The sequence below is a fragment of the Python bivittatus genome, unplaced genomic scaffold (genome assembly GCF_059951505.1).
Source record: "Python bivittatus isolate LINGU-HERP-01145 unplaced genomic scaffold, Pbiv_v1 ctg000000_np1212, whole genome shotgun sequence".
NCBI lineage: Eukaryota > Metazoa > Chordata > Lepidosauria > Squamata > Pythonidae > Python > Python bivittatus.
Genome location: NW_028277028.1, coordinates 4,362,070 through 4,377,513, shown reverse-complemented (window position 1 = coordinate 4,377,513; position 15,444 = coordinate 4,362,070). Strand labels below are relative to the sequence as shown.

General features: G+C 39.4%; 1 protein-coding gene across 4 annotated transcripts in view; it reads right to left on the bottom strand.

The window, feature by feature from the left end:
* CDKL2 (cyclin dependent kinase like 2) overlaps positions 1-15,444 on the bottom strand; it is a 33,257-nt gene that overhangs the window by 13,483 nt on the left and 4,330 nt on the right. For 3 of the 4 annotated variants that reach the window (XM_088136951.1, XM_088136820.1, XM_088137011.1), the window contains exons 2-7: positions 9,775-9,969; positions 5,971-6,165; positions 4,796-4,974; positions 2,949-3,061; positions 2,701-2,840; positions 1,175-1,263 (exon numbers count right to left, since the gene is read on the bottom strand). In XM_088136951.1, coding sequence (XP_087993077.1) covers positions 1,175-1,263; positions 2,701-2,840; positions 2,949-3,061; positions 4,796-4,974; positions 5,971-6,165; positions 9,775-9,942 — 884 coding nt within the window. In that variant the 5' untranslated portion in view covers positions 9,943-9,969. Of the gene's footprint in view, positions 1-1,174; positions 1,264-2,700; positions 2,841-2,948; positions 3,062-4,795; positions 4,975-5,970; positions 6,166-9,774; positions 9,970-14,878; positions 15,363-15,444 lie in introns of those variants that run through there. The other variant, XM_088136875.1, reaches the window with a different exon arrangement.

Here is a 15,444-nt window from a genome sequence, read left to right as displayed (position 1 = left end):
CACAAGCCTGATTAACAACTAATTAACTGGAATGTATATAATGATGCAAAACATTTTAACACTGAAAATACTGAAGGACACTTTTGAAAAATAGAATAATAGCTTGTTAAAGCTTTGAAGAAGCTTGTGAGAAGGGACTATAGGCACAATATTAACATTAAACATAATTTATAGATTTTAGTGGGATTATGATTTTATATTTCACGTAAGGTATTTTTATTATTTTAAATCATTACTCTACACTGTATTATCTAACCAATTAAAATTTCACTATATTTCACTCTTGTGTTTAAAATCTTAAATTTATAATTTTAGTTGTATCAGTATCATGATTTTAGAGTTTGTGCTAGTGATTAAAAAAATTAGTTATTTTTTATAGTACATAGGTTACACTATTATTTCAACAGGATGGCTGCAGTCCTAAATTTCAAAGCTTTGTTTTGCTGGTTGATGACTGAAATAAAGAACTTGACTATAATACAAAAAAGAGATTAACTATGGATTTAAATGACATAGGTTTTCCACTGTTCCCCGATCTTCATTTATTTTTTGGCTAATGCCAATTATCTTCTCATATGAATCAATGAAGTTTGAGTTAAAGATACAGATTTTTACAGGAAAAAATATTCTCTGAACATGGAAACTACTGTACCTGAACTCTGAGTTTATGTTGTTTAAGAGGATAAATTGCCTATGTGAGTTAAATTGATGTGGGAAGTGACAATAACTAATGTGAATTAAACATCATTTGCAAAGTTCACTTCCTGTTAAAAAAAATCTTTTTCTGGTTGGTCATGTAGAGCTGACACTAGACGTTTGATAGCAAATAGTGAGCGATTGGTTTGCATTTGATATGGGAAGTGGGAAGAGATAAAATTCTTCTTCTGCAATGAAGAATTAGGTGGACCAGATCATGCCCTATACCATTTTTTTTTCCTGCATTGTGCTCTCAGACTATGTTTCTTACCAAATTTCACCATACTTCCAATCCATTATTTCCCCTTGGTGATACTGCCAACCCTTTTGCAGTTCCAGAAGTCACCAATACCTAGTCCCATCTTAAAATGGATTTTGTGCTGTATGTGCTAAAAGGAGAATGTGTTATATACACAGAACATCTCACTATTCTTTCCTTTTAAGATGTACCTTGACAAAACCAGGAAACTCAACTCACCTTTCAGCAAACCCATCTTTGTTAAAGAGGTTGCACTGCAGCAGCTCATTACAAGATGGCCTCTTCTCTGGATCAGTTTGTAGACATTGCTGAAGTAAGATTAAAACTTTATCTTGTTAAATACAATGGAATCAAACAAAAAGTTCCAAGCTTTATTGACCAAGATCCAATATTAGTACATCTATTCTACATACCGAAGGAGAATTCAGTCTGGATTTTTAAAAAATCCCTTTCATATCACACAGCAAACAATTTTTCAAGCAGAAGGAATTTTTAAAAACAGGTGATACAATATAGTGACAATGGGAGGGGAACAATGAAAGAAGCTAAAATATCAAAAATTCCATTGAGCGCTCCAAATTCTTAGCAAGTCTAAACTAGCTCCTTGTATTTTTGCAGTTAAATGAAATAAAACGATCTAACATTTTGCATTAGCGATTCAAAGGATAGTCACAAACTTAGTCACACAATTGCCAGCAAGACGTTCTATATCTGAAATTAGGACATCACATCACAGAATGTAAAATATATATTGGAAACAGTACAAAAACAGAAAATAAAACAAGTGAGCAAGCAAATACTGAAAGAACAGCAGGTAAAAAAAATAAGGTAAAAATTAAGCTGTCAGTCAAACCCAGAGGCTAATACTGAATAGGCTGTACAAGTCCTTTAAAACAGTACTTCAGAACGCATATTAGCATCTTTTTTAAAAAAGTGAAAATAGAGGTGTGTTTCTCTAGGCTTGTATGGCTGCTTTGGAAGTGGCTCCCAGTTGTTTTTATGAGCACATGCACACAGTTTCTTCATTTTGCTTTTTTCTTTGCAAAGCAAAATAGCTGTACATCTGAGGAGTCATCTCACCCCCATTATATCAGCCCACCCCACTTGGTCCAGCAGAAGGGGCATGTTGCGGACCCCACCAGTCAAGGAATTTTGACTGGTGGGGTCTAGGAAAAGGGCCTTTTCTGTTGTAGCCCCCGCTCTGTGGAACAACTTATTACCTGAGGTGTGGTGTTCCCCCACTCTCATGGCCTTCAGGAAGAGCATGAAATCTTGGCTAGGCCAGATGGCCTGGGGGCCAGATGGGGACTCGCACCATTGGAATTGGCTTATGGGGTAATTGATTCTACCCCCCCCCCATCATCTTGAATGTTTTGAGTCTTTTTATGTATATGATCTTTTTATATAGTTTGACTTTATAACTAATTAATGTGGATATTTATATTTTTAGCTGTTTTCGGGTTTTACTTTAACTGTGAGCCGCCCAGAATCACCCTCTGGGGGAGATGGACAGCATATAAATTTAATAAATAAAATAATTATAACAACAACAACATGTGCACACATGCTGAGATAGCTAGGAGCAGCTTCTAAAGTAGCCATGTGAGTTTGGGAAAAGATCACCAATATTGAAATGTCTGATTTTTCTAATCAATTTTCAATTTCAGAGAAACTTAAAGACCCCCAAACAAAGACATGATTCTGCTACTAGAAACAGACTAGAAGGATAAGAATCTCAAAATTACCTTTGCAAATTCTATGACTGCAACGGAAAGCTTCGAGTATCGTTTTTCAAGAGGTTCCAGCTCTTTGATTTCAGGCAATCTCACTCCAGCAAAGAGAGGATTCTTGTAGAATAACTCCTGGTGCTTTGGAATTAAGTTACCTGGAATTTATAATCATTTATAGCGCTGATAAGACTTTAAAAGCATAACCTTACAAAAAGAAAAAAATATATTAGATTCACAGACCAAAAGTCAGGATACGTTCTTACCTAGACTTTTCATAATATGGTATAATTGGTCAATATCAGAGTCTCCAGGGAAAAGGGGCTCTCCTGTAAGCATTTCAGTTACCAGGCAGCCAATGGCCCACACGTCAACAGCCCTGCAAACAAAACATACTGATGCAGAACCAGCTGTGCCATAATATTCTGTTTGTAACAATAGGGAAAGAAATTCATTCTGTTTGATTATCTCTGAAGAGAGGGTATATACAGCCATAACAATGCTTTCAAATCTGACTTCTAGGGATGAAATGGTGAACTGAAGACAGCTCCGTGACCGCAGTGGAATGAAGAGACAGTGAGTAGACTGGCTCTTCGTAATTCCTTTTCAGACAAGGAGAGGACTTGAGATTGCCCACAAGTGCTCCAGACAGTTGCTGCTTGCGAGAAGACCTCAAGATAGCAGTCCCCAGCAGGTTTAGAGCTCTGGGAGACAAGGGAATAGCCATCATTTTGCTCAAACCATGGTTGGCACTGTCAAAAGGACACTGGGTTCGCATACTTGCTTTTCTAATCACTTTCAAAAATTGCTTGTTAACTGCTTTTCAGCTATTAGGAACCTTTGGACTGACAAGTGTTACAGCATCAGATGAGTTTCCTTCAATCTTTAGTGAAAGAAGTTTTAAATACAAGTTTAAGGATTAAAAAAAAATATTTTGAAATAAACAGCAAAAGGGGGATTAAAACTTTGATTCTGGAAAGTTACAAACAGACTAAGGGTCCAGATGGATTTGAAATAAGAGTTTGGAATTATTTATAAGAATCCTTCCCATGGGAAAATGCTTTTGTTTTGAATTCTCTTTAAAAAAAATGATAGGATGAGACTTTGAAGGTTGGACACTAGAGGGAACCAGAAGGAACTAAAGATTACAATTAAAGGAGAAGAATACTTAAATTTGACTCACTAATACAGAATGGAGCAAAATATTTTAACATTGGACATACTGAAGGATATTTTTGAACAATGGACCCAGAAGTTAATTTTAAGACTGCCTGCCTGCATAGATAGACCATGTTACGGAAGAGGGACAAGTTTTACTGGACAAGACTGAGACTGATCTGAAAGTGGATTTAAAAATGACAGGCTACAAGAACAATACGAAAAAAGATGCTACACTGAACATACAAATAAAACCAGCTGATGTCTTAATAATTAAAGGGATATACAAACAACAAACCAAATTAGCGATCTGGATAACTTTCCTATATTGGATTTACGAAAGAGGCTTGTTAAAGCTTTGAAGAATTTTGTGAGAAGGGACAAAGAAAAAATGAAAAGAAATCAAGTTCTAGGACATTATTTGAAGGGACTAAAGATCAAGATTGTTAAAAGTAAAAGGAAGGAATATAAAGCTGGTTTACTTGATCAAGGTTAAAATGGATATGTTGTTATCTCTGGTAACCCTTAATGGACTTTTGCTGATCAGGACTGAACAATGAGGCTTTAATGAATAGATAAGAGATGAGCTATGGGAAGAAGAGATTGTTGTATTTTAAGTCAAGGTGATAAGTTAGTAAAATTATTTATACTTGTGATGAAAGGGGGAGTCATTTCTTTATATATTTCTTTTCTTTTTCTTCACTATAGTCTTATTTTTTCTTTCTTTTCTATTTTTTTTCTTTTCTGCCCTATTTTTTCTTTTTATTCTTTTATAGCTTGTATTTGTTTTTATCTTTTAATTATAATTTTTAATAAAATTACTATAAAAAAACAATGCTTTCAAATCTCTGCTTGGGCTATAATTCATCATAATGCTTATCCATTAAGTTCCTTTTTCTTTAAGTGTGTCTAAAAATCTAAAGAAACTTTAATACTGAATTCCTGAGTTCCTTACTTGCCATATTTGATATCACCAACTAACAGCTCAGGAGCTCGATACCACCGAGTTGCCACATAATCTGTGTAAACTTCGCCAGGAGCTGCCAGCGTTCGAGCAAATCCAAAATCACAGAGTTTGATAATTCCCAAACAGGAGACCAATATATTCTCAGGTTTAATATCTCTGTGTATTATCTAAAAAAGGATGGATATCTATGTTAGCAAAGTCACTATAAACCCCTCATGGAAAATCATCCATAAGAAAGATCTAGGTTTTTCAGACTTCAACATAAGTTGACAGCCTACTTAACATACTCATTATTTGATGAACGGAATATCAGGTGAGAAATTGCATTGCAAAAATCTGTCACAGATGGTCTGTGATGTTGTATCTCCACACACAGAATGGTTTTAAAGTAAGAATATTTTCTGGAAGTACAAAAAATTATACAACAGTAAAATACCACCCCCAGCCACAAATAACAGACCACTTCAGAGCATCCCATCCCTAATCCATACATTATAATGATAAAGCTTTCCACACAATCAGGAACCTTAATCAATGGGCTTTCCAAATACATGAACTGTCTTTTAAAGAACTGCCTTCCTACTCCCAGAAGTAGGTTCTAACCCAACTGGGAAATATTGTGCAACCTCAAAGGGAGAACAAGTAGACGTACTTACTTTATACGAGCACACAAGCGATAGGCAAAAACATTCAGGCATGCCTAATCGTCTACCCTTGCCTTTGAAAGAATAATATGCTTTGTATGCTAACCCTGAAACAGCTATTACATCACCAACTAAATGGGGGAAAACATGACACAAACATGTCACTTCCACAAAGGTGGAAAGAAGCATAAGAATGTAGTTTTGTTTTTCATTAGAGATCATCAAGTTTCATAGCTGTATGTGAGAAACTTGGAAATACAATATCAGAGTATTTTAAATCCTTAGAAATGTAAATGTATTCCCAGATACAGAACTGGCATCTCTCTCAAACATCCTAACAAGAAAATGGACAAACAAAACTTTCTATAATAATGCTAACAATTATTTTGTTCATTTCTAACTCTTATTAAACCCATTTCTATCTGAAACTAAAACCAAAACTATTAAAATAAACACAGTGCTGAATCAAAAACAAACATACTCATACAAATAATTAAGTAGAAGCAGCAGTTTACTTACATTATGACTATGACAAAATCCTATCCCCTTTATAATCTGAAATAAGTATTTTCGAACTTTGTTATAATCCAAGCCATTAGGAAACATCTCAAGATCATCGAGGACTGTGTGATCTACAAATTCAAACACCAGATACCATCGTTTTTTCTTCTTACAGACTTCCAGCAGGTTCACCAAGTTCTCATGCCTTAATTGCTATCAGGAGACAGAAAATGCGTCATAAAACTATAACAGGTGGCAGTACGTTGAGTGAGAACATTCACAATAATTGAAGAACAATTAAGTAAGTCATACAAATACTTCCAGTCTTGTTCTATGCATGTTTACTAGGTAATCAGTCCTAATGTATTCAACGGGTCTTATTCACAAGTTGCTGAAATATTACAGTCTCAATATCTATATCCCTCCGCAGGGAGGCAGGACCCATGCGATTGGTCCGCCCTCGGCGCCTGATAGACCCGTTAGGGTTTCAGAGGGAGCTGGGGGATATTCCCGTGGACCTGCTGCACGGTCCAGAGGAGGCCCTGGCTGCTGCCTGGAATAGAGAAGCAGCTGGGGCCTTGGACAGGATCGCGCCTTTGCGACCTCTCTTGCCACGCCGGCCCCGACACTCCCCGTGGTTTATGGAGGAGTTGAGGGAGCTGAAGAGGGTTAAGAGACGTCTAGAGCGCCGCTGGAGGAAGACACGGACTGAATCCGACCGAACACATGTTAGAGCTGCTATTAAGGCCTACATTGTGGCGATAAGGGTGGCGAAGCGCCAATACTTCTCCGCCCTTATTGCGTCTGCAGAGTGCCGCCCGGCGGTCCTGTTTGGCATCACCAAGTCCCTCCTGGGTAAGGGGGATGTGACGGTGCATTTGCAGGGCCGCACGGAGGAATTTACAGAGCACCTGCAGGATAAAATCGCTCATATTCATTCCAAGTTGGACTCCGAGTGTGGCTCAGGGTCTGGGGAGATACCGGGGGATCGTTCTTGCCCAGTTAACTGGGAACGGTTTGATCCTGTTGTTCCTGAGGAAGTGGACAGGATCCTTCGGTCTGTGAGGGCCACCACTTGTCATCTGGACCCATGCCCCTCCTGGCTGGTGAAAGCAGCTCGGGAGGGGACATGTAGTTGGATCCAGGCGATGGTTAAGGCATTCTTGCAGGAGGGAGTGTTTCTGGCACCCTTTAAATAGGCATTGGTGCACCCCCTCCTCAAGAAGCCCTCCCTGGATCCTACTATACTGGACAATTTTCGTCCAGTCTCCCACCTTCCCTTCTTGGGGAAGGTGGTTGAGAAAGTGGTGGCTTCGCAGCTCCAAAGGGTCCTGGAGGAAACGGATTATCTGGACCCTTATCAGTCAGGTTTCAGGCCCGGCTATGGAATGGAAACGGCATTGGTCGCACTTATCGATGATCTCTGGCGGGAGCGGGATGGTGGTAGTGCGACCATCCTTGCTCTCCTTGATCTCTCAGCGGCGTTCAATACCGTCAACCACAGTATCCTATTGGGACGGCTCAGGGATATGGGGGTGGGTGGCACAGTTTTGGGCTGGTTCACCTCCTTTCTCCGGGGCCGATCCCAATCGGTGGTGATAGGGAGCGAGAGGTCCCATCCTTGGCCCCTCCTTTGTGGGGTGCCTCAGGGTTCGGTTCTCTCTCCGCTCCTTTTCAACATCTATATGAAGCTGCTGGGTGAGATCATCCGTCATCATGGGATGAGGTATCATCAGTATGCTGATGATACTCAACTATACATCTCCATCCCTAGTGAGGTAAGTGATGCTGTTTCCGCCCTCTCGCGGTGCCTGGAGGCTGAAGCCTGGCAAGACGGAGTGGCTGTGGGTTAATGGCTCTTCTGTATCCGGGACGTTGTCATCGTTGGTTCTGGATGGGGTAGCACTGCCCCAGACAGACCCAGTGCGTAACTTGGGAGTCCTCCTGGACTCATGACTCCTGCTCGAAGAGCAGGTGGCAGCCGTGGCCAGGAGGGCTTTTGCACAGCTTCGGGTTGTGCACCAGTTACGCCCTTTCCTGGATCAGGATCCCTTGCGAACGGTCACTCATGCCCTCGTTATCTCCCAGATAGACTACTGCAATGCGCTCTACATGGGGCTACCCTTGAAGAATATCCGGAAGCTGCAGCTGGTCCAGAATGCGGCCGTGCAGGAGATTTTTGGGGCCCGAAGAAGGACCCATATAACACCTCTGCTCCGTGAGCTGCATTGGGTACCAGTTTGCTTCCGGGTCCAATTCAAGTTGTTGGTTATCACCTTTAAAGCCCTACATGGCATGGGGCCAGGCTACCTGAAGGACCGCCTCGCCCCCACGATCTCTACCCGTCCCACCCGATCTCACAGAGAGGGCATGCTTCGGATCCCCGCGGTAAAAGAACTCCGATTAGCGGGGTCCAGAAGGTGGGCCTTCTCTGCTGTGGCCCCACCCTTTGGAACATCTTGCCCCCGGAGGTGAGACAGGCCCCCTCACTCCAGGCCTTTCGGAGGGACTTAAAGACATGGCTCTGCCATCTGGCCTGGGGCAGGGAAGGAAGAAATCAGAATTGGGGTTGGCTGGGCCCTTAGTGGTATGCTGTGGCCCCAGCAGCCTTTTGGATTTCTTAGCTTTTTTATTTTTTAATGTTTGGTTTTATAACTTTTAACTGTATTCATGTTTTTTAGTATGTTGTAAGCCGCCCAGAGTCCCCCATTGTGGGGAGATGGGCGGGGACAAATTAAATTATTATTATTATTATTATTATTATTAATAATAATAATAATAATAATAATTCTACACAGTGACTTTCTTTTCACAAGCACATTATAAACAATTTAGCTCAGCAATCCATTACAACTACACTATTTTTTTCAGAGAAGATTCCCTAAAGGTGGAACATTTAATCCACTTATTTATTCAGCAAAATCTAACCGACAGGACAAAGTTAAGAACTGCTTTAATTCTATGCTCTATTTCTATTAGGCCGTGACAATAAAATAAAGCAATATAAAATTAACATATATTTTTTAAATGATCTCTTTTTCTAAATATTAGATCTCTATAAATATCAGGACTTTGTATCTTAAAACCCACATAGTGTATCTTAAAACCTAATATACAGTGATATTGTTTAATAAATGTATTAAAAGACAAATTATAACCTTTTTTCTAACTAGCTGACAACTCTACAGCAACAAAAACATACTTTAGCAATTATCTAAAGACCAAGCAAAACTCAGATTTGTTTTTTTTAAAAACTGTAATTTCTGCTTTCAACTGAATAAATGGTGCATTTCCTATTAACTGTTCTTTCCTTACTTGTTCATTCTTGTGTCGTGCTTGCAATTCCCTCCAGTAACACTTATCTTTTCCTTTTCTCTAAAAACACTTTTCTACATAGCTTTTGTTTAATATTTAACATGCAGGGGCCTAATTTACACTACATATTAATCATCATGCAGCTTGGATTTTGGCTATTATGGTTCATAAACTATTATGGCTTTTTTGTTCTGGGAATCCAGCCAATGGAAGTTAAACAAATGATGTATGAAACCAATCTAAAACTAAACATAAATGATTGCATTTGCACACATTCTTTTGTTTTTTTTACTTCTGCCATCTCCTGTATTTTTAATTTTTATTTGAAAAAAAAAAATCAAAGTCAAGTATGACATTACGGCAAAGACAAAGAAAAGATAATGTTGTATTGTATCTAATACATTATGTATTATGTAACTGAAATATCTAGAACTATATCATTTATATTGATTTAAGTGAAAGAGCACTACAGCTATAGAAATATGAAATTAGCAGCCATTAGCTTACCTTGAGAAGTTTGATTTCCCTCATGGCAATTTTTTTAACCATTCTATCTTCTTCACTTTCCAAAAATTTTTTGATGGCAACTATTCTGCCATTCTCCTTGTTTCTGCACTTCATCACCATTCCATAACTTCCTTCTCCTACAAGTCCAAGGATCTCATATTTTTCCATCTGAATTCAAATAAATGGGCCTGTAGCCTGTATCATACAAATAAGAGACAGTGTATACAATTAAGCCATTTGTTAGCAGATAGCTTATAACTAGTTAGGGTACATGATATACGCAACATACTGTACAGTACCAACTCTTGTAAACAGAGTATTTCAGTTTGTCATTAAGGATTGAGATAGATATTACATTCTAGCAGCTATCACAACACGTTTCTCATGATGGTAGCTTCACCGATTGCATTGCACTCTTACAAGAAAGTATTTAATTTTGTGGGGGGAAAGCCAAGGGTTAAATATAAAATCCACCAAGATGCAAAGGAACAAGGAAGATTGGAACTGCCTGATTTGAAATTGTATTTTGCATCCTGCTGCTTGATTTGGATGAAGGAGTGGGTGTTGCTGAGAAATAAGAGAATTTTACAACTAGAAGAGCACCACCTGAGGTTTGGATGGCATGGCTTTCTGTGGTATGATAAACTTAAGGTTAATGTAGCTTTAAAAAAACCACTATATTAGAAGTGCCATATTGAGAATATGAAATAGATATAAACCCAGATCTTGCCTGAAAATGCCTTTATGGGTCTCAGCACAAGAAGCATTTTGTAGAAAAGAAACAGCAGGCAAAGAGAGATAATTACCCTATCGAGAGTTGTTACAAGAGCATGGAGAATATAAGATGAGATAGGAGATCAATTGACTACAGAGGAATTTAGTTTTCAATAGTTTTCATATGCACAATTAAGAGAAAGATTTAAGGCAGATAACAGGACATTTGGAATTGAACAGCACAAGACAGAATTTGAAATTGAACTATGTACAAATGATGAACATGCAATTGTTAAAATGTATAAACTTTTGTTGAATTTAAAACAGAAGAACAAGTGAAAGAGTGTATGATAAAATGGGCTAAGAACTTTGGACATAATATGCTGATGGAACAATGGGAAAATATGTGGCTGAAAGGACTGAAATTTACATCATAATTTAAAAGAGAACTTTAATAAAATGATGTGCCATTGGTACATGACTCCAGAAAAATTATCTAGAATGTATAAAGGTACTTGAAATTTATATTGGAAATGTGGAAAACATGAGGGATTATTTTATCATGCTTGGTGGACTTGTAAAAAAGCCAGAAATTTTGGGTTCAAATACAGTGATACAATTTTTTTTAAAGATTAATATTCAACTGAAACCAGAATTCTTCTGGATAGACAATCAGAAAAGAGCTATGGAAGATTGTTGTTTTATATGATAACTGCTGTGAGATTATGTGCACAAAAACAGAAAGACTCTGAAATACCCACAATGGAGGAATGGCTGTTGAAGATGACAGAATTAGCAAAGATGGCAAAATTGATTTGTTTGATTAGAAGAAGGACAATAACTACATTTTGTCCACTTCCTTATGGAATTTTTGCTGAAAAACAAAAAAGATGAACTTGTGATTTATGGGTTTGATGATTAGAAAGGGTAGACCAGGGTTTCTCAACTGGGGTTCCATGGAACCCTAGGGTTCCATGAAGACACTAGGGGTTTCCTGGGAAATCATGATCTATTTTAAAAAAGCAGAGACCAAAAAACCCCCCTCCAACCTCCAATGCTGGGTTAGCCCACCAGAGCATGGGTGTGGATACTGGGCAGGGGCAGGGATTGCACACACTCGTGCAAGCAGGGAGGTAAGGAGTGAGAAGCAGCAGGAGGTGAGAGAACGTGTGAGAGAGATGCCACCGGAGCCTCCATGCGGGGCTCTCCTTGCCGGCACGCGCACCTGCCTTTCTGCAGGTGCACTTTCTGCTTTTCTTCTGGCGCCCACCTGCTTTTCTGCAGGTGCACTTTGTCTTTCCGCAGGTGCCTGCCTGCCTTTCTGGAGGTGCAGTGGCTGGGGGGGCGCTCTGTCTCAAGGTGGGCGCGGGAGATCTGGGGCTGGGCTGGCCCGGGCACCAGTGGCAGCAGGAGCCACCCACAAAGGTGGGTGGTGGGGAAAGGAAAAAGTGGTGGTGGTAAAGGCTTTGGCATCAGGGTACCAAGATTTCAGGAGAGGTTGAGGAGTCCAAATATTAAGGGGAGGGGTGGTGGAATTTGGAAGGCGTCAGCCCCTCTCTAGTTTTGCAAAGAGGTCCTTGGGATAAGAGGTGGAAAGGAGGGTGAGAAAGGAGAAGTTGGATTTGGGGAATGAGGTGCTGGTGGTGCAGGGAGAGGGGTGGAGGCCAGCTGACCCGACTCAGTGTGCCAGCATCATCTGTGTTCCTGTGATGCATTTTGTAGTTATCATTCATGACAGTTTGATATATTCCTCAAAAACTGTACATGCCCTTAAAAGTAGCCCAAAAAAACACAACCTGCAAAGGCCGAACATTTCCCACAACTGATCTCCAAAACTCAAGTTGGGCCCAGAATTGAGTATCTGTGCAGCAAAAAACAAGCACAGGTTTCACATTAAAGAGGTAAGTTTCATTCTTTATTTTTAGTTTAAGAATACTGTTAATGCATATATACAGGCCTACACATGAAACGAATATAATAATTTTGTAACATCTGGCCTATATTTGAGCCTGAATATGCAGGGGTTGTTGTTGTTGTTTAGTCGTTAAGTCGTGTTCCTCCAGGGTCAAAAGTTTGAGAAAGGCTGGGGTAGACTATGGAAAGAAGGAAATTATGTTGTAACCTTAGAGAAAGAGGGTAAAATATACATGTACTTGTAACTGCTTTTAAGACCAGAAGTCCCTTTTTTATAACTTTTTCTTTTCCTTTTCTTTCTCTTTTCTATTTCTTTCTTTGTACTTTCTTCCACTTAATTACTTTTCTTTATTTTCCTTACTTTTCTCTTTCAAAATTTGTATTGTTTTTATTTTTTTAATTATTTAATAAAAATTATATTTTAAAAAAAGAAAGTAATTAACATTGTCAGCAAGGACTAGAACTTTTAAGTTTGTTATCTAGTAGGGAAACTATATATTTTAAAAGCCACTAGAAACACAAATGTACCTCCTTGTTTAAATAAAGTTGGTTTTAAAACAGCATATTAGGGTAATACATATGCACTCACTCATATCCAAGAAAAAAATTGAGAAATACTCAAGGGATGAGTATATGAGGAAAACATATTGGTGTAGTGATAGACACTTACCAATAGGTACTGAACATCTGGTTAACTAAACTAGAACTGAAATAGGTTTTAAATTGTCTACCAAAGGAAGAAATTATTTATCCCTACCTTATTCACTTCAGTAGGCTGATCTGAACACAATAAAATAAATGGAACAAATTAAAATGTCCCTCTGGTTTTATTGGTTTCAGCTCCATTAGTTTTACAAAACACAGACTGTTTACTGTATTAATATTATTATGTCATTTTTTGTATTGGTAGCCTTTTATTCAACATTTATATACTGTGTATTGTCGAAGGCTTTCACGGCTGGCATACGATGGCTGGTGTGGGTCTTCCGGGCTGTGTGGCCGTGGTCTTGAAGTTTTGTTTCCTAACATTTCCCCCCCCCCCCCAGATCTCTATAAATACCCACAAAAAGGGTCACATCACCCTGGGCACAGAGAGAACTGCTCCTGTCTGTGCTCCTGCACTCTGAAGATGCCGGTCACAGGTGCTGGCGAAACGTTAGGAAACAAAACTTCAAGACCACGGCCACACAGCCCGGAAGACCCACACCAGCCATTTATATACTGTGTTTAATTAAAACGATGCTGAGGACAATTTAGGATGAAAAAAATAGCAACAAATTAAAAAGAATCCTAATAATAAAAGAAATAAATGTTAGTGTCCAAGTTCATCATAATATCATATTATCAGGAAAAAATTTAGTAAAGTATGCTTCATATTTACTACAAAGATAGCAAAGAAATAGGTAAACACTGGGTGGAAAATGTATGAATCCATCTCAGGTCTCTTTTGTCACTGTCAACAATTGTGAGTCAGTCTGACTGTACTATCACATTGCAGCAGCTGCTCCAGAAATACAAAATTTTACCTATGCATACATTTATTTAAAGGTATGTCACTTCAAAGGCATTTCAAGTAAAAAAAGAAAATTAAAAACTGAATAACAATCTGAAGTCACCAAAAAAATAAAGGGAGAGAAGTTAAAACATCAGCAACATGCAGTTTAAAAACTCTGGCAATACATGCTGGTTTTTTTACCAATCTTTAATAGATTGCAAAAGTGTAGTCCAGTAGATTTCCCATGGGAAGGGAGTCTCCCCTACTGACTTCCTTAATAAAACCCAGATTGCCATAAAAAATAAGCATTATACTGACATCACACTACCAACAAAGATACATATTGTCAAGGCCATGGTTTTCCTAGATGTAATATATGACTGAGAAAGCTGGATCATTAAAAAGGCTGAATGAAAAAAAAAAACTGCCTTTGAATTAGGGTTCTGGACAGTGGCATTTAGAAGGGGGGGGGTCAAAATCAGCAAGATGGTGGATGGAATGCTGCAATGTGGGTCTCACCTCTTTTGAACACGCATACAATGACACAGGTACAAAGGAGGTGATGGGCAGAGTGTTATGATGCAAGCCCCATCTTGCTGGTTTTGACTCCCCCCTCCCCAGACACATCCAGCTGCTGAAGAAAACTGAAAATAACTTGGAACACAAGAACAAATAGTTCAATACTAGGTGAAGTAAAACTAAACTGATCAGAAGCACAATATAGTGTCTGTTACAATGAATTCAGTAATAGTTTAGAAGATACAGAACATACAAGACCAAACTGGCAAACTAGTTTATACTGAAAAAAGTCCATTCCTATTCTGCTGCATAATAGGAGGGCCTGAAAATATCGGCCCTAGTAGACCTTCCAAAACGGCAAACCTACTGTTGAAATCACATCGAATCTTGGTTACTTGCTGTGCCTAGACTCACTACCCAAACCTCCCTTTTGGTAATATTGCATCGATTTTCTGATCTCACCTCAGGCAGACATTCTGCGTTTGACCTGAGAGGAAGGAGAATCACAGTCACTGATGCCACCAAACTCAAAGGACCTCAGCCCATATTTTCAAGTAGATGTTTAAAGAGGGGGCGCTATAAATCTCTTCGGAATCATCATCGCATCCATTAGAGCTCCGTCTCCCGCCCGCTCTTCCGGAGTCATTCTCCAAGGGCAAAAGCCCGGAGGGAAGCGGGTCGACTAGGAAAAGCCAGTGCCTCCGCTCGACTGAGACGCCTTCTCCTTCACCCTTGTTCTGTAATAGCCGCCTTTTCCGCTGCTTGCCCTATTCTTTTCGTAGCACAGCAATGCTGCAGCCCCCGAACTTTACATTTGCTGCACCATCCAAAATTAGAAGGGAGAGAATGAGACCGTAGGTAAACTGGAGAGCACGGCTCTTACAGCTGCCGCTACTGCGGAGCCGGAGGAGAACTTCCCCGACTCGCCTTCTCTCTCTGGCAGGACTGGGCTCTGTTGGACAGGAAGGACAGTGAGCAATCTGAGCGTGCTGTCTAGGGGGCCCTTACCGTAAACCTTAGCGCAGGCC